The 18315-nt window shown below is 32.9% G+C and overlaps 3 protein-coding genes across 3 annotated transcripts in view; all 3 read right to left on the bottom strand.

Annotated features, from left to right (window-relative positions):
- Positions 1-3406: 3406 nt before the first annotated feature.
- LOC102592916 (glucose-1-phosphate adenylyltransferase small subunit, chloroplastic/amyloplastic-like) lies at positions 3407-7152 on the bottom strand. Its single transcript, XM_006349948.2, has 9 exons — positions 6882-7152; positions 5941-6237; positions 5263-5532; positions 4968-5147; positions 4541-4644; positions 4331-4442; positions 4117-4215; positions 3840-3959; positions 3407-3639 (listed from the first exon to the last, which is right to left on the bottom strand). The coding sequence occupies exons 1-9, from the start codon at positions 7140-7142 to the stop codon at positions 3523-3525; spliced, it is 1560 nt and encodes a 519-aa protein (XP_006350010.1). The 5' UTR covers positions 7143-7152; the 3' UTR covers positions 3407-3522.
- Positions 7153-8216: 1064 nt separating this feature from the next.
- On the bottom strand, positions 8217-12340 carry LOC102592580 (ras-related protein RABB1c-like). Its single transcript, XM_006349947.2, has 6 exons — positions 12112-12340; positions 10951-11090; positions 10617-10699; positions 9739-9943; positions 9590-9658; positions 8217-8470 (listed from the first exon to the last, which is right to left on the bottom strand). Exons 1-6 carry the CDS (start codon positions 12155-12157, stop codon positions 8378-8380), a joined length of 636 nt encoding a protein of 211 aa, XP_006350009.1. The 5' UTR covers positions 12158-12340; the 3' UTR covers positions 8217-8377.
- A 718-nt stretch (positions 12341-13058) lies between these two features.
- LOC102604627 (subtilisin-like protease SBT5.3) overlaps positions 13059-18315 on the bottom strand; it is a 7724-nt gene continuing 2467 nt past the window's right edge. The window contains exons 3-11 of the mRNA XM_006350065.2: positions 18143-18240; positions 17298-17462; positions 16002-16110; positions 15095-15635; positions 14749-14846; positions 14424-14669; positions 14160-14274; positions 13856-14069; positions 13059-13708 (exon numbers count right to left, since the gene is read on the bottom strand). Of these exons, the coding sequence (XP_006350127.2) occupies positions 13161-13708; positions 13856-14069; positions 14160-14274; positions 14424-14669; positions 14749-14846; positions 15095-15635; positions 16002-16110; positions 17298-17462; positions 18143-18240 (2134 nt within the window). The 3' untranslated portion in view covers positions 13059-13160. The remainder of the gene's footprint in view (positions 13709-13855; positions 14070-14159; positions 14275-14423; positions 14670-14748; positions 14847-15094; positions 15636-16001; positions 16111-17297; positions 17463-18142; positions 18241-18315) is intronic.

Raw genomic sequence — 18315 nt, 5'->3', positions numbered from 1 at the left:
TCCGTCTGACTCCCATGCTGCTTCTTGAATATTGTTGATGTTAATAATCTGACGATACAAAAATTTCATGTTAGAGACTCGATCTCACAGCTCATGTATATTGTCGAAAATAAGAAGGAAAAATTCGTGTGATGACAAGAGAAGTCAACACACTTACGACTATATGTTGCCTAGAAGTTAGAACACTAGGTACATATATTGAGTGAATGAGATTTTCATCAAACATAATAAAAGTTGAGGGGTAATAAGAAATTGATTAGGTAGCCAACCTTCACATTGTCCCCTATACGAGCATTCTTGTCGATAATAACTCTTTTTGTGTGATAATTCTTGCCGATGCCAATTGGAACACTCCCCTTTGCATACAGAAGCATTTTGTCATCATTCATCTGGATGTGAATGCATTAATTCCAACATAAAGGTATGAATGCATTAATTCCAACATAATGATCATACAAGCTTCAGGGAAATTTAAGACAATAATATTAGTGCTATGACCATAGCACAATAATAGACTATCGTAATTAAGTACAGAAAACTATTAGTTGACGTTACCTAATATCTGATGCTAACTTTTCTGTAATGCCCAAATTGGCATGGTAGAAAGCTTCAATTATACCAATATCCTCCCAGTAGTCATCAAATAAAAAAGCTTGCACCTGAACTTAGACTAGTAAGACCTTTACTAGTAATAATACTAAGCAAAAATCATATTCAGTACAAAAAAGTTTAAACTAGAAGCTAGCCACAGTAGGCCTATAATCTATGTTGTTCAGACACTTCAAAAATGACCATGAATGCATGTCAGATACTCCAAAAGTAATACATTTTGGAGAACGTGACACGTATGGCAACAATTTTGGATAGTCGAAGCAACATAGCTTATAACTACTATAGTACTATGGAAAGTAAAGTTTCGTACAATTCTTAGGAGAAAAAAAAAGTAAATTTCTTCTAGTTTTTGTGATTAGAATTGTAAATGTTAATGATTGAACAATCTACATACTCGCATCCCAACAGAAGTTTCACCGAAATAACTTCACAACCAAAGTCTAGTTCTCTTTAACTATGTCGTCGTCCACGCCTAAAATAGTAGTATTCACCTGAAAATGCACCAAACACAAATTAAATTTTTTGGGAACGAGTTATCTGTACCATCTATTTGGGTATGTATCTTTGTTCGTATATATATATATATATATATATATATGCCATGTGTATTTGTTGAGAAGTATGCAAAAGGACTATAACATGTTACCTGAGTTGCTTTCAACTGCTTCTATTTTGGTTCTCCGCAAATTCAATCATACATACTTCTTCATCAATATTTGTTAGACCAAATGAAGAAAGATCTTTTATTAAATTTGCAGAAAAACCAATTGAAAAGCAGTTAAAAGCAATGCAGGTAACGTGCTATATATATATATATATATATATATATATATATATATATATATATATATATATATATATATATATATATATATATATATATATATATACACTTTCCATCCATCGAAAATGTAGCAACAATAATATCGGCCTCGACTTCTTTATGGGTTAGAATGAACTTTTCATAATCCATTCGGTACAAATGAGGCCTTGAGCTATACTAAGGCAACAATACTCAAAGAGCTTATATTTATTTATATTCGTTAGTTATTTTTCAAGTTTACAAAAGCATAGTTATTTGTTGCAAAACACTATCTTGGATTTTGTTATCAAAAATTTATTGACAAACATAAATTGCTACTAAAATATTAGCTAAATCTCTGAAATATTAGGCCAAGTTCTTGACAAATTAAAGGTATAACTAAGTTCTGACTGTTGTTTGAAATGAAAATTAAAGGGAAAAAAATATGTATATACTGCTACTGAAGTGGGTTTATTGAAGATAATCTTAGAAAATATATATAGTTGAATCTAGATAGAAGACTCTACAAATGATACTTATATTAAAGCTCACCTAATACACACATTTGTATAGCATAATATTCACTATATAGCAATATTAAGTTGGGAGGATTGAATAGTCAGTGTATAATTTATGTATAATCAGTATATACTTCATGTATAATTAAGCTATATTCAGCTTTTTGAATATATCATAATATATAGTCAATATATAGTTCATGTATAGGTAAGTTATATTCAACTTTTTGAGTGTATCATAATGTATAGGTAGTATATATTTTCTATCACTTTTTACTATTTTTCATGCAAATAAAAATGCAGCTATGTTTGTTGTAAACTAATTTACTTTATCGTATAGATTCAAAACTATCCTTATATTCTTTCGTCTAAGAGTTGTCTGATATTAAATATTCGTGAAAAAAAAAACATAAAATGGATATTACATTAATGGGGTGGACTAAAATAGGACATCCCATGATATATTTTTTTGGAAAAAGCTCAAATATGTCATCTAACTTTGAGAAAAAACTCATTTATGCCATTCGTTAAAAGTTTGGCTCAACTATGCCATTTTCGCTTGAAAAAAAGCTCATCTATGTCATTATTTGCTAACTGAAAACCGTTCCGATCTTGCAAAATCATTTCTTACATGTGGTCAATTATGATTCGGTCACATCACTAATTAAATCATTTTTTAAAGGGATGGTTTTTAATAAATTTGGCTTACATTTGAAATGTCTTTATTAATTTCTTATTTTTCGTATCAAGTCAAAAACTGGGAGGGAAGGAGTAAAGCAAGTATGAGTCCATCATTGTCTATGTAACAACTGATTATTATATTCATTAGTTTGATATAAACACCTGATACGAATAAGTTCTGTGTCCCTCTTTTGGAATAAAACTTGCTATAAAAAGGTAATCAAGTTTATATAGTTTTTGTGGGGAAGAGGAGGAAATTAAGCATGTCTATCTACAAAGGCACTACTACATGTGCTATATATGTTAGTTATGTTTTTCTTTGTGTTGTCCATGAATTAATTCTTGGTGTAAAGCAGCAAGAATATTCTTAGACTTCTCTACAAGTCCTCAAGGTGTTACATATCTTCCTTTTTATCATTACTCTTGAAACTAAACTTCAAATTCTGAATTCATACCAAAATTTCTTCACATGAGATTAAAGTATATTATGTGTATGTGTTTTTGACAGCGAATGTGAATGACCATGTACTAAATCTCTATTTTGTTGTGGACTTAAAATAGAGATTTCAAATATGAAGCAATGAAAGTAAACTTTAACTAGGCCTAGGATTAGAGATCTCGAGTTCAAATTCTGATAATAGAAAAATCCCTCTCTCCGTCTTATTATATGTATATGGATAATGATAGAGGGAAACGAATACTACACTAACACGAACGAACAGAGAAAATAAAATGGAGTAATTCATATTTTTTTCGAGTTAACATCCTAATTATATTCAACTTTCAAGAACACAAAACAATTTTTTTGGTTCATTGACGATCACTCACTTGAAGGAGTGCAGAAATCCTTTTAACTCATGGTTGTTTGGCAAAATAAATAAAAACTAAAGGAATCCAAGTTTCACCATCTTAGATGATAGTACCACTGGGAATTACTGCATCCTTGATAACGGTAACAATTCCGCTCTTAATAAAGTATCCGTCTGCCTCCCTTGCTACTTCTTGAATATTGTCAATATTGATGATCTGATGATACAAAAGTTCCATGTTAGAGACTTGATCTCACAGCTTGGTTCGAAAAATTTATGTGATGACAAGAGAAGTCAGCAGGACAATATATATATATATATATATAAATATGTTACCTAGAAGTTAGGTGAATGAGATTTTCATCAAACATAATAAAACTTGAGTGGTAATAAGAATTATTGATCAGGTAAACCAACCTTCACATTGTCCCCTATACGAGCATTCTTGTCAATAATAGCTCTCTTTATGTGGCAGTTCTTGCCGATGCCAATTGGAACACTACCCTTTGCATACAGAAGCATTTTGTCATCATTCGTCTGGATCAAGAAAGGAAGCAAATTGAGTTTAACAACAAACCAAAAGTAGTATGAAGAAAATATCTTTCGTTTTTTTTTAATTTTCTACATGCTATCTATCTCGCGTATATACAAAGTAAGTCTATTAGTCATATAGTTTGTGAATTTTAACTATTACCTCATAATAATCTGCTCCCATCAAAAGAGTGTCTTCGATAATTGTTCCTGCTGAAATGCATGATCTGAGTCCAATCACAGAATGGTGAATTTTACAGTTCTGTACACAACAAAGTAACTCCATGAGAACCGTAATCTGACAAGTATGTACTGGTTCACCAATACTAAGAATATGGAAGACCTTGTTGGTGAGAAATAGTTACGTAATTAATTACCTTGATGACACAACCTTCACCAATGACGCTATCTGTTATATCAGTATCAAGCATCTTTGAAGGAGGCAAATATCGAGGTTGGGTGTAGATTGGAGCTGAACGGTCATAGAAACTTCAGAGAATATTGAAGATAACAATATTAGTGCTTACGACCAGAGTAGAACAATAGACAATCGTAACTAAGTGGAGAGAAGTATTAGCTGACGTTACCTAAAATCTGGCACTGGCTTTTTTGTAATGCCCAAATTAGCATTGTAGAAAGCTTCAATGGTACCAATATCCTCCCAGTAGTCATCAAATAAATAAGCTTGCACCTGAACTTAGACTATTAAGACTTTCTACAAGTAAAACTAAGCAAAAATCATATTCAGCAGAAAAAAGTTTAAACTAGAAGCTAGTCACAATAAGGCCTATAACCTATGCTGCTCATACTCTTTAAAAATATAGATGGATGCATGCCAGATACTCCAAAAATAGTACATTTTGGAGAGTCCGACACGAGTATAGCAACAATTATAATTACTAGAGTAATGTCGAAGTAAAGTTTCATACAATTCTCATAAGAGAAAAAGTAAATTTCTAATAGTTTTTTGTGATTTTAGAACTATAAATGGTAATGAATAAAGAATTTACATACTCGCATTCCAATGGAAGTTGCACCAGGAATAACTTCACTGCCAAAGTCATTAGCTGCAGGAAAGCTTTGCCGAAGTAGGTTTAACATCACATCTTTGCTAATGACATATATACCCATACTTGCAATATAAGGGTTCTCTTTAGCTCTTTCGTCATCAAGGCCTAAAATAGTAGTATCCACCTAAAATGCACCAAACACAAATTATATTCTTCCAAGAAACGAAATATGTGTCTTTGTTCATATATGCTATGAGTATTTGTTGAGAAATATGCAAAATCACTATTATAGCATGTACCTGCATTTCTTTCAACTGCTCTCCATTTGGTTTTTCTGCGAATTCAATGATGCGTCCTTCTTCATCAATCTTCATTAGACCAAATGAAGAGGCACGCTTTTCATCCATCGGAAGTGCAGCAACAGTAATATCAGCATCTGCTTCTCTATGGGCTAGAATGAACTTTTCATAATCCATTCTGTACAGATGATCTCCCGCAAGTATTAGAAATTCCAAAACATTATGCTCCTCAAACAACCATAAATACTGTCTGACCGCATCAGCAGTGCCCTGAGAGACAAGTAATTTCATCTTACACTAGTTTGCGAAAAAAACTAGTTAAACAGCTATACTAAAACGCATGTCACAAGTAAATCAGAGGAGTCGAGCACAAACAGTAACGTTAAAGTGGCTTCAAACATGCTAAATACTTGTCGGATTGATATCTATCTCTAGGTTATAATATTTTTAAAAAGGACAGTCTGATGTACAAAGCATCCCGCATTAGCAGGGTCCAGGACAGGCCGCACTCCAAAGGGTGTGTGATGTAGACAACCTACCCCAATTCAAGCATTAGTGGCTACTTACACAGCTCAAAGCCAAAGATAACTTTGCCGTTACTCCAAGGCTCATTTTCAAATCAAATAACTACAAATTTAATGTTGTTAAAAAGTGTACATTAGGAAGAAGGTTAGGTACCTGAAACCAATCAGGGTTTTCTGGACTTTGCTGAGCAGCGAGAACTTCCACAAAACCTTCATTTTTGTAACTACCCATGTTACTTGCATAAGCTCGTGAAAGATGGCGATTTAGAGATGCAGAGTTGAATTGTGTGAGAACATAGATCTTGGATATGGTACTGTTAATACAATTGCTCACAGGAATATCAATCAGACGATAATTTGCTCCAAGCGGAACAGCCGGCTTTGCTCTCTTTTTGGTTAGAGGATACAGACGCGTCCCAGCTCCACCTCCAAGAATAATACCCAAAACACTCTGCAACAAATTGCATTAACAATATATTTAGTTAGTTACTCTATTCAGTAAAGCATGATTAACCAGAAAACTTTCGTTAAGAAACAATTCTGTGTTATATTAAACAAAATCAAGTTATATAATTATACATTTATCAATATGTACGTGAGGGTCTATATCAAGATCTGGAATCATGAACAGAGTAATTAAATAACTTCAAACTGAAGCAAACAAACACCATATATATCGATTGGACCACCAGAATCAAACGGCCGCTCAATTTAACAATCAATCAGTTAAAAAAAATACTCTTCCCGTCCCTGATCCATTTTCCTTTTTTAGTATGTCTTAAAAAGGAATGTCACCTATGATTAGAAAAAAGTTATTTTAAAATTCTCCGTTAACCTGCATCAAATGATTTATATTCATACAAATGTGCCAAGTTTATTTTAGACCACAAATTTCAAAACTTTTTCTTTCTTAAATATTATGCCTAACAAACATTGTCACATAAATTGAGACGGACAGACATGTATACAAAAAGAAAAGTTTACACAAACCATACACTTTTATATGCTAATTTGTATAATCAAAATTTTCAAAATATATTGAATGCTGATTCAATTTAAATATATAATTTGCAAAACAAGTGAGAATGCACTAACTCGGCTAGCTTCTGGATCAAGACATGTTTGTGAATTTGACGAGTCAGAAACAGCTTTAGGCGACACAATAATCGCAGCCCTGCTATGATAGGCGTTCTTATTAGAAATGAATCGTCTAGAACGCAATGATTTAGGTGAGATCAATTTGCCGCTGGATAAATGTGATGATGCAAAAGAGAGACTTTGAAAGGACATTGCACTATCAACATTATCGATTATAGAATGCTGAAAAGGTTTCAATGTTCCTATAGATGCCGCCATTGTTACACCACTGTCTCTACTGTGAAATATGAAAAGGATAAGTTCTACTCAATAACAAGTCATTATAATATAATCATTAACCTAAAACTAAAACTTTAAAAGATTTTTTAAAAGACATAAAAACTTGATCTGATTTGGTCTCTTATCTGAACAATTCAAACTAAACTCTAGGTATTGAGACTTTTTATTTATGATAATGAAAAATTATTTATTATAGGTAGTTAAATATTATTTTCAAGTCATTTTATTATACAATTTTACAATTTATTGTATAGTGATATAGGAATATAAAATTTTCTTTGGCATATTATCAAGTTTTTATTTCATTATCTCAAATTATAATTAATTTAATTTTTTTGCAAAAAAAATCTTATAACCTCTAGAAAAATACTACTCTATTATAAATAAAATTAATTTTACAAGTTGATAAAATATGTTAGCCAATTATTGCAATAAAATATCTTGGCTATTAGTCTAAAAAATCTTATTGATAGACAATGAGATTTAGGTAATTTGATTCAAAATTCTAAAATATCAAATAAAATTTTATTGTTGTTAAAGTAAAAGGTTAAAATTTGAAAAGAAAATTTAATACATTCCTAATACATGGGTGAAGTAGTAGCTCGGAAATCTTCAATGCAGCAAGAACGAGATAACGTGACATACACATAAAAAACGTTCATCTTGGCAATATAAACTTCTCAATAACTCCATTTTTTATGGACCTTTAAAAAATTAATACAAATAATATTTAAATATATTTATAACTAGAATTATTATATTTCTTTGTTAAGGGATATGAAAAACTTTAAAAGTATTAGTAGATAACGTGGACGCTGGACCACGCATGTAGGAAGGTAACAAAATACACAGGTGAGAGAACTGAAATGGGAAAAGAAATAAAAATAAAAAATGCGATAAATATTTCATCTATAAAATCACTCATCTATGAATTATTATTTTTATAACCACAATGTTACTAATCCTAAATGATATCGATATTTTTGTTCCCATTTAATATGTATGTGATCATATACCGTAGTACTTTTGCACACATATATTTACAAAATAACATTTCAAAAGGTAAAGTTGTTTATATTTGCCCAGATATATATATTAACATAAGCACAAACAAATTGGTTACACCAATGAAGGTAAACATGCTAGAAGAGCATAAATAAATAAATAATAACACCACTGGCTATGATCAAATTTAAAGAATAAAGTTTCCAGTTTCAACTGCAACAAGCTCCTCCTTGAGAAGCAGCTCCATCTCGTCCGCCTGATGGCCCAGGAATCCCTCCATACCCAACTTTTATTCCATATGACTGCAAAGAGTAATAAGAGAAATTCAACTATTTAGATGAAGGAATAGATACACCATTGATGAAACCAAGCATTTAGCTTTTTGGCAACTTCGTTTCTTCTTTCACTAGACAATAATCAGGTATTTAAGTTACTTGCAATGGTTTTGTCATCAGCAAACGGAGACCATATATAAAGATATGCTCTACTGTTGGTCCATCTGATTAATTAAAATTTCGTCAAACAGAAGGAATGTGGATTGAGAGGTTGGTTTGTCTTTCAAATCTGTATATATCACTTCAAAATAACTCAACTTTGCCTCCTTGAAATAGCATGTTATAATAATTAATATACGCTGGAATCTGCTTTCTCAATTAGGCCCCACATTTCCATCTAGTCTCAAGTATTCTAATAACAGTGGTGTCCGAGACAGCTCTCCTGTACCTCGACTATTCCACCTGGTACTTTAATTTTCCTCTGGTCTCAACTCCCCACATAAAAGTTATCTTAGGGGTCATAAACAGATCCCAGAAGCAATAGCAGCATTTATGTTGGGCAGAAGGAAAGAAAAAGGAGAAGACATTGGACTAGGCAATACGTTTGGAAATATTGGACTACCTCGATAAGTATGTTGTGATAGGATCAGAAGGAAACATAACACAATCACTATTTCAAGGTATGCTGATCCTATTTCTTCTCTACTTTTCCCTAATTTTCTTACATCGTTTCTTTTCATATATTAGATTCTGGCAGAAGTTAAGTCTTCTCTAACAAGTAACAACATTTGCAGTCCACACCGAAACAAATTAAGTACTCCCTCCGTCCCATTTTATGTGGCAACATTTGACCGGGCACGGAGTTTAAGAAATAAATGAAGACTTTGAAATGTTTACCAAATTGTCCCTTCAAAAAATAGTCATATTAAAAAGTAGACTCATTTTTCTCTCTCCTCATAAATGTATTGGAATACTTTCTTTAAGATTAAGTGGAACCAACAAGGGTAAAAGAGGAATTGTACCTTTAAATACTTACCATATAAGAAAATGTGACATTCTTTTTGGGACTGACCAAAAAGGAAATGGTGCCACATAAAATGGGACGGAGGGAGTAGAATATACATAAATAGTCAGGATAAGGTATACCTCGTTTGATACATCAAACACTCCATCCTGTATTTTCTTATAGATCGTGGAAGCTGTTTTGATAAAAGCCTGAAGAGGTACAATGAATTACTTTGAGACATCCATTGTATAATATAAAAGCTGTACTAGTACGTTAAATGATTTTTTACCTCCTCAACGTTCTGAGCTGTTTTAGCAGAGGCCTCCATAAATATCAACCCATTTTCCTTGGCAAACTGTTCGCCTTCCTCTGTGCTTACAGCTCTTCTGTGAGCAAGATCACACTTGTTTCCAATCAGCATTATACTCATGTTTGCATTTGCATGCTGCCTTGCATCTTCCAGCCAACTAGCAAGGTGATTAAATGTTTCCCTCCTATAATTTCCGGAGGAAAGAAAATCATCAGTTCTTCACTAACACAACTATCCAGGGAAATGTAGTTAGAGTGACCACAGAAATCATAAATTCCTATAATATTTGCTATTTATCCATTATGAAAGCAAAAGGCAGCAACAAAAATATGTAAGACCTTATTTCCATTTGAAGCTCAGTTTGGGGGTGGAAAAACCATCAATGCACCACAAGACACAAGCACAACGATACAGCAATATATTATTGTCCACATTTGAATTCATGGATCCCTTATCAAACTAAATTCGGAAGACCATATATTTGTTCATTTATGTCAAGAGAGAGATTTATGAACCAAAATAACAGAGTGCTCACTAGCATTAAAGAAACTTCTTTAGTTCCTCTCTAACAGTAAAAGACAAATGGCATTAGATAACATTTTACAAGAGCACAATGTAATGTTCTACAATTAGTTAAATTGAAGATCACAGTGTATACTACAGATGCAGCCGAAAGTTTGATATGTAGATAATTATGTCTGGGTGATTAAGATTGTGTGAGGAATATTTCTAGAACTTTGATCCAAGTAAAAAGCTAAGACAAGAAGTATGTCTTGTGTAAGAATGAGAGCAAGTTTGTGCTTACTAACTTCGGTTTCATGCATAAAGAATGTCAAAAACATAATGCAGGATAATACCTGGTAATATCGTAAACAAGTAGTGCCCCGGCAGCACCTCTGTAGTATGACCTCGTGATGGATCTGAATGATTCTTGGCCAGCCTGAAACGGGAGATCATTCATTATAATCATGCTGCCAGCCATTTAATGACAGCACAAGCAAATAATAACGAGAACAGTATGAAAATTATGCTGCTGCCTAGAAAAGAATTTAAGGCATTTACAAAGATTATCTTAAGTTCCAAATGAAGAAAAAAAAAGATGATCAGCAAAGTTTAGACTAATGATTGCATCTTTTTTAGAAATTTGGCATATATCGAAGCAGAAAAAGAAAGAAAAGATGTGAAACAAACCGTGTCCCAGATCTGTAGTTTTATTGGTTTGTTGTCTATTGTGATCATTCTAGCCCCAAATTCAACCCCAATGGTCAAGTCATGGACCGGTTGAAATCGTTTGTCCGTAAATTGCAGGAGAAGACAGGATTTTCCGACTCCTGAGCAACAAAAATGTTAGAGATGATGTTTTATATAAGGCTTCAGCAATGTATACATCAACATTGGAAATATTCCATCGGAAGCCAATGAACTATACGAAAATGATAGGGCAAAGTGCACTCGTATGAGGAATCACTCAGCAAATTTGTCATTGCATATACAAGGAACAACCAAGAGTTTAGAACCTCATCACAACTCACAAGGATTTCGAAGTTTTGAGTACCCCTAAACCAATAAGAGGGTAGATTCCTATAACGATATGTTTGTGAGACACATGTGTAACCATCTCAATTCTCACCACAAGCCATATGTAATTCATCTCTTAAATCATATGCTTACTATTACGAGCATTCAGAGTTTTAATCAACAACCATTTCACCATACACAAAATAGCAGACATCCATCTCAGAAATATTTTCCAACTACTGTTTTATCTTTATCAAATTACTTACTTTATCGATGTTTCAAAGGGCTTCTCTTTCAGAAAATACATAGATTTTACAAGTCAAAAGAGCAGCATTGGTATAGTTCTAAGAGAAAGTGTTTGGCTGTTTCAGCTGGTGGAATATAAAAGAAAAATAAAGAGACTTCAAATCCAACTGAATTGGATCATACAAACATTCTCTAACTGCTGAAACTCCAATTTATTTACTAAAAACTTAACGAACCGTATTTTTATGACCTAAATCATCAAATTTAGCCTAACAAAATCCTTCTCATCGGAAAAAAAATTCGATTATCAAACTCCATGGATATATCACCGAACCATCATTAATATATCAAATACAACAGAAATAACACAAAATTCAAAAAAAAAACAATTGAATGCTACAATTCTCATAATAGCACAAGTTCAATCATATGCATAATTATTACAACAACCTCCATTGAAATAGAACCTTCCCGATGATTCCAGATCCATAAAAACCAAAACGAGAACATTATAAACAGGTGCAAAAAGGAAGTCATTAGATTTACAAATCAAATTAACGATAAAATCAATCACAATTGAAAAATTACCTGTATCTCCGATGATGATATACTTGAAAAGATAAGCGTACGACATGATTGATGAGATCTGAAAGAGAACACGTAAATGAGCTGGAGAATTTGATTGCTTGAATATATAGGAATTTTCTGGTAATTTAATAGAAAGTTTCAGAAGAAGATGGAGAGGAGAGAGAGAGGGATTGGTTCTGTAAATATTCAAAAACCTCTCCTTTTCTTTTCTCCAGACATCACTGGAAAGATAAAAGGAACAAGGTAGAAAAGAGGGCCAAGAGTGTCTTTTCTCAATTATGAAATTACTATTAGATACAAATACAAATAGGAGAGAGAGGAGAGGAGCAAGCGGGAGCGAGAAGTGTGTATCTCACAAATATACGAATCACACTAAATATATGCATATGGCATACTAGATACCTTCTGATATACATATACATAGGGAGAGAGGTGAGCGAGAGAGTCGTATACATGTGAATCTATTTGGATATAGTCTATCAGGAATAAAGTATACATAATTTTGACCTCATGTATTCGATATACATCTATCTAGACACGCTAAATACATGTATCTAGGGACTGAAATCTGACAAAAAGGTAATTTTAAAAATTCACGAAAAGGCACGTATTAGGTCCTAAATGAGTGGATTTTATGTTGTTTGCACTTGTTTTCAATTATGAAAGATAGAATGATTTTTCCCTCTGATTAAATTTGATCCTATATATGTCTTTATTGTTGGTGGCATAACTCAAATTTGCCTCATAATTATAGAAAATATAATAAATTTGTTCATTTGAAAATAAGGGTAACTATAGATTATTTTAGTAACGTCGAGACTCAAAAACATAGTTGACCTCAATTATTAACGTAACGAAAATTTATTTCATTTCACGTAGTTTAGGGGTAAATTTAACTTTATTTCATTCCTTAGCACATTGGACCATTCACCAAAGCATTCTCATGATATATAAAGCTTTGATGATTGCTATTATTCAAATACTTTTGAGAGCAATGAATAGTATTACATTACACATTATACAAGTAACAATAAACATAGAAATGAATGTTATCTAACATTCTTAGTAACTTTCACTACAATGGGACTTCTAACATAGTGCTTGTTATCAGACCATATTAAATGGCCAAATACATAATCTTTTGGAGCTTTATGTCCTTTAACTTTCAGAGTGATCTTGAAACTTTTCTCCTCTCCAATCTTCTTGAACTCCAATGTGTTTGGCTCAACAACAACAGTAATTCCAATCGGGGATCGAATATGAGCTTTGTAAGTGCCCGGGGACCCTACATTCTTCAATGTTCTAGTCACAACGATCGAGCCATTGAGCTTGGGCACTGTGATTGAAGGTAAGTTCAAATTGCTGAAACTTATAGGGTCAGGACATTTGAAGTGGCCTTGTGTGAAGAAACTGATTTGAGTTTCCTTGTACCCTTGTGCACAGAGGAAGTTCATGTAATCATTGATTGTTAAGTCATAAACCAAGCCAGGGTCCATGGCGCGGTTTGGCCATATGTGTCCTGATCCATAAGCAAATGGTGATGCCTTTAGGTGAGTTGAATTTGTCATTGGATTAATCGTGTTGTCTCGCGTTCTTGCTGCACCAGAAGAAGAGTAAACAAGGCATCATAATCATATAAAAGTTTGCATATAACTCATTTAGTTCTTATTCTTGAAGCCTAATATGATCAAGAAAAGTTGCAAGCAAATTCGTATGCATAATTGAAAGTTTGGCTAAGTCTTACCGGATGTCATAATGGCGGATTTGATGGCTGCAGGACTCCAAGTTGGATGGAGGGTCTTCAAAAGGCCAACAACACCAGCCACATGAGGACATGACATTGAAGTTCCTGTCATTGTGTTAAATTTAACTCGACGATTATCTAAATCTGTTTCTGTAGGTCCTTGAACTCCAGTATAAGCAGCTAGTATGCTCACTCCCGGGGCAGTAATATCTGGCTGCAAAGATAATATCGTATAAATACTTGTAATTTTGAAATCATTTTGGTTAATAGACTTGAAATTAACAATATCGAAATGGTAAAAGACCTTAAGAATCTCTGGTGTCACCCTATTAGGTCCAATGGACGAAAAGGCAGCCATAACTGGCGCTGGTTTCGTTCCCAATTCAGTTGTTGGCCGAGTAATGTAAGCTGTAGCTTTCCTGTTCAAACCAACAACGACGTTTAACAAGAAAATTAAACAGAAAAAGAATGGGAATACAGAGGATTCTTCTTGTTATAGCTATGTATACTAAATCATTTAATTTGCTGTACTGTGACATAATGCTAGATTTCGTACTCTTTGTTATACCTTGTTGAATTAACATAAGACGAGACTTGAAGTCCATCGGAGTAACTGATATGCGTTGCAGGGCAGAGATAAGGTTCAGCATACATTTCATTTCCAAAGAACGCGCTATTGAGTATAACGATACCAACTGCACCTACTGAAGTAGCTTGAGTGCACTTATTAAACGCTGGACTACCCCCTCTATGACAAACCAAAATAGTCCCCTTCGCCTTCTTAGGATCCAACGTCCCCTCTATGCAAAAATTACTGCAGAACCACATAAAATGGTTTAGCAAAGTTAGATTAGTTGGTACATTAAGAAGTAGGGAAGAGAGGTAATACTCACGCTTCTTCAGCTGTCGCATTGGCAACTTTAGCAGATGCACCAGTAATAATTGGGAATGATTTGCCTTCGGGAAGAGCTTTACTTGAAAGGCTTACTCCCTAAAAAACAAAAAATCCAAAAACTAATGAGAACTGACGCTTCCTAACTCTCCACGAAGAGGTATAGAGAAGTAATTTTACAAAGAATGGACGTTGTTGTTACAGGTAAAATATTGTTATAGAGAAGTAAAGTATGACATAAAAAGTTGATGGTTATGATGAAATGTTGTTATATAAGGTGATTGTTATAGAGAGGTTTGACTGTATCGTTTTGCAGACAAAAAGAATAGTGGACAAGAGAAACATACTCTGTAACGTTTATTGTTTCCTAAGATGATATAGCTGGAGAACTCGCGATCAATGGTACTTGCCCCGACAGTAATGAGCCAAGGTGCAGTGTTGGCTATTGTACCAGGATAAGCACCCGAATTCCCACCTGAGGTAACCACAACAATACCATGCTTAATAGCATGAAACGAACCGATAGCAATACTGTCTTGGGCATATGGTACAGGCAATCCTCCCATTGATACTGAAAGCACGTCAACGCCATCATGAATTGCCATATCAAATGCAGCCAAGACATCTGCATCAGTACACGAATCGGATGGAATAATAGGAGGCCAACAAGCCTTATATGCCGCAACTCGTGCTTTTGGTGATCCTCCCTTTGCTGTGCCATTGCCATACCCGAAAATGTTAGCTCCCTCGACAAAATTACCTCCGGCTGTAGACAACGTGTGTGATCCGTGCCCTAACGTGTCTCGTGGCGTGTAGAATTTGGAGGTTACTAGAGCTCCTGCTTCAGCAGCAAATCCTTTGATGAAGTATCTTGCTCCAATTAACTTCCTTCAATATTTAAAGGAAAACTCCATATGTCAAAAGTCATCTTGATGTTACACTAACATAAACATGTTACATGTATATATCATACTTCATTCGTTCCAATTTATATGACAAACTTTTCCTTTTCGCAACGTTCAAAGTATTTAAATTCATTATACTACTCAAGTATTAAACTTGGATGTGAGTTTTCATCTACCAAACCAACTTTTCGTCTGCCCCTCCATCCAAATGTTGCCCTTTTAGTTTCATACTCGATTTTTGTTGCCCTTTGGGAAATTTTCCTCATTTTTTTTGTTTTTTTGGCTCCGGACTCGTTTTCATATACCAAACTAACTTTTGAACATTACTTTAATATTAAAGAGAAAGTACCTATTGCAACGAAATGTGGGATCAGAGCCAGTTTGGCAAGTTCCTTTCCACCTTGATGGAATTGGTCCCATTCCTTCATCACTAAAGCTTTCTGATTCTGGCCAAACACCTGCCTCCAATCACATGAATAAGAACGGATTGTTCGGATAATAAGCATCCTTCACTTTTAAGTCTGAGATTGTGAGTTATGTTATTAAGGGAGCGAAAAGATGGGGCACTCTCAAAGAGAAGAGAGAAGTTTTAAAAAAATGCACACCTAAATATCTTATTGACCTGGTAAACACCCTAACTTTGAGTATGTATGGATTGTGCGACGTAGCATCGATCAGTGAAATGGATGATCATCAATTAAGATTAGCATTTCAAATTTCATATATCTTTTTATTTAAGATCATGTCATCGTTAAACTGAAGTTATGTCATATCATGTCTAATCACATCTTCTTAATATTTATTTGATCTACCTCTGTCTCTCCTCGTACCCCTACATCTAATCTCTCACACCTACTCACTAGTGCATTTACACTTCTGTTTTTCATATGTCTAAAACATCTCATCTTATCTACCGGTCATTTCTTAATAATCTAATTCTCCATATTATTTGATCCATTGGTGAAAGCTATGTAAAAGTGGGCCCATCATTGATGGGATTGGCCAACTTGGGAGAATAATGAGATCTTGATACATAAAATATTTAAATATATAGTTTTTAAAATTATTTATTTAAATATATAGTGAATTGTCAAGTAGACGCACACTAAGCTTCCCAAAAAGTGATAGATAAATATTACAATTTGTGTAATTTAAAAAAGAAAAAAGAATCTTTACTCTATAAAGTCAATGAACCACGTGCAATTTATTACTACCCTCTTCATTTTACTATAATAAATTGCAAAAAATATTTATACAAATGTGCTTAAGAAGCATAAAAGATGGATTTGATTTAATTACAAAGAATTTTAGAAAATGAATTAAAATATACTGAATTATTGCAAAATAATTCAACTAAAATACACTAATTGAGGCATATATTTGGGCAATCAAATTACTCTATAAGATTTATCCTCTATAACAATATTTCACTATAATTATCAAATTTTTGTTCGAACCATTTTTTATATTATATTATAATATTATATGTTTTCTATAACAGAATATCTCTATAACAATCCAAAAAATATCAGGACAAACAAAATTATTATAAAGATGTTTGACTTATACAGAAAAATTCTAATATGCTTTTCTTTTTATTAAATTTTATACGATGTGAAGTTAGATTAATCATACAAGATCATACCAGAATCAATGTTGCCAATAATAATGTCTTCTCCAAATCTTGCCTTCTTCCATAAAGAGCTTTTAGGGATTTTTCCCTCATGTTCCAACCCCAAGAAGTTCCATGATCTAGTTGTGTGTAGTTCTTTTCCCTTGTTCAAGAATATTGATACTACATTTGGATGCTCTGCAAAAAAAATCATATTAAAGAATTTTAATTTGTTGATTATTACTTAAAACATTTTGATTAATTAATGATATTTAAATCTCATTAGTAAAGAGGATTCCAAATATCACACATTGATTAACATTGATTAATTAAAGAGAGATATACTATAAGAAGGATTTGTTGATTAAACTCATTAACTTAATTATTGCTTTTCACTCGAATTACATATACATATAAAAAAAACTTAAAATGTATATGTAATCTGTGTCATAATCAGGGATATATTTTGCTAAAGATGTTTAAGAAGATATACTCATACTTGACCTATATATACAATATAACATTTCAATAAAGGATATTCAACTCAATAGTAAATGCAGGTCGCTAATACATCCTAAACCCTATATATATATATATATATATATTACTAAAATTTCACTGAATGCTACATTTGATTCATGCAATGAGTTGAATATATTAAAAACCTTTAAAAGGTCAAACTCATAAAATTTTAAATTTTGAATTTGATTTGTCTCTTATTCAACTAACCACACATCTATATAGTAAGATTACGTTCATTCTTATCTCACTAACTTTAAAATATTCTAGATTCACCTCGGACACAGTAAATAATGTGTACCAAAGTAAAAAAAACAATTAAAAATGCAGTATATGGAAAATCAAAATATTTCACTTACTAGATAATTCTGCAGCTTCTTCATCTTCAAGAATTGCAGCAAAGCCATTGATGTGTCTTGTATAAGAATAAAAAATTGCATCCTTAGCCTTCTCAATACTGTTAATATTACCAAAAAAAAATTAGGAAAAAAAAGAATAATTTTTTTAATTTCATTTAATCAAAATATATATA

This window comes from Solanum tuberosum, unplaced genomic scaffold (assembly GCF_000226075.1).
Source record: "Solanum tuberosum cultivar DM 1-3 516 R44 unplaced genomic scaffold, SolTub_3.0 scf00116, whole genome shotgun sequence".
Taxonomy (NCBI): Eukaryota; Viridiplantae; Streptophyta; class Magnoliopsida; order Solanales; family Solanaceae; genus Solanum; species Solanum tuberosum.
This window is presented reverse-complemented; position numbering and strand designations above follow the sequence as displayed.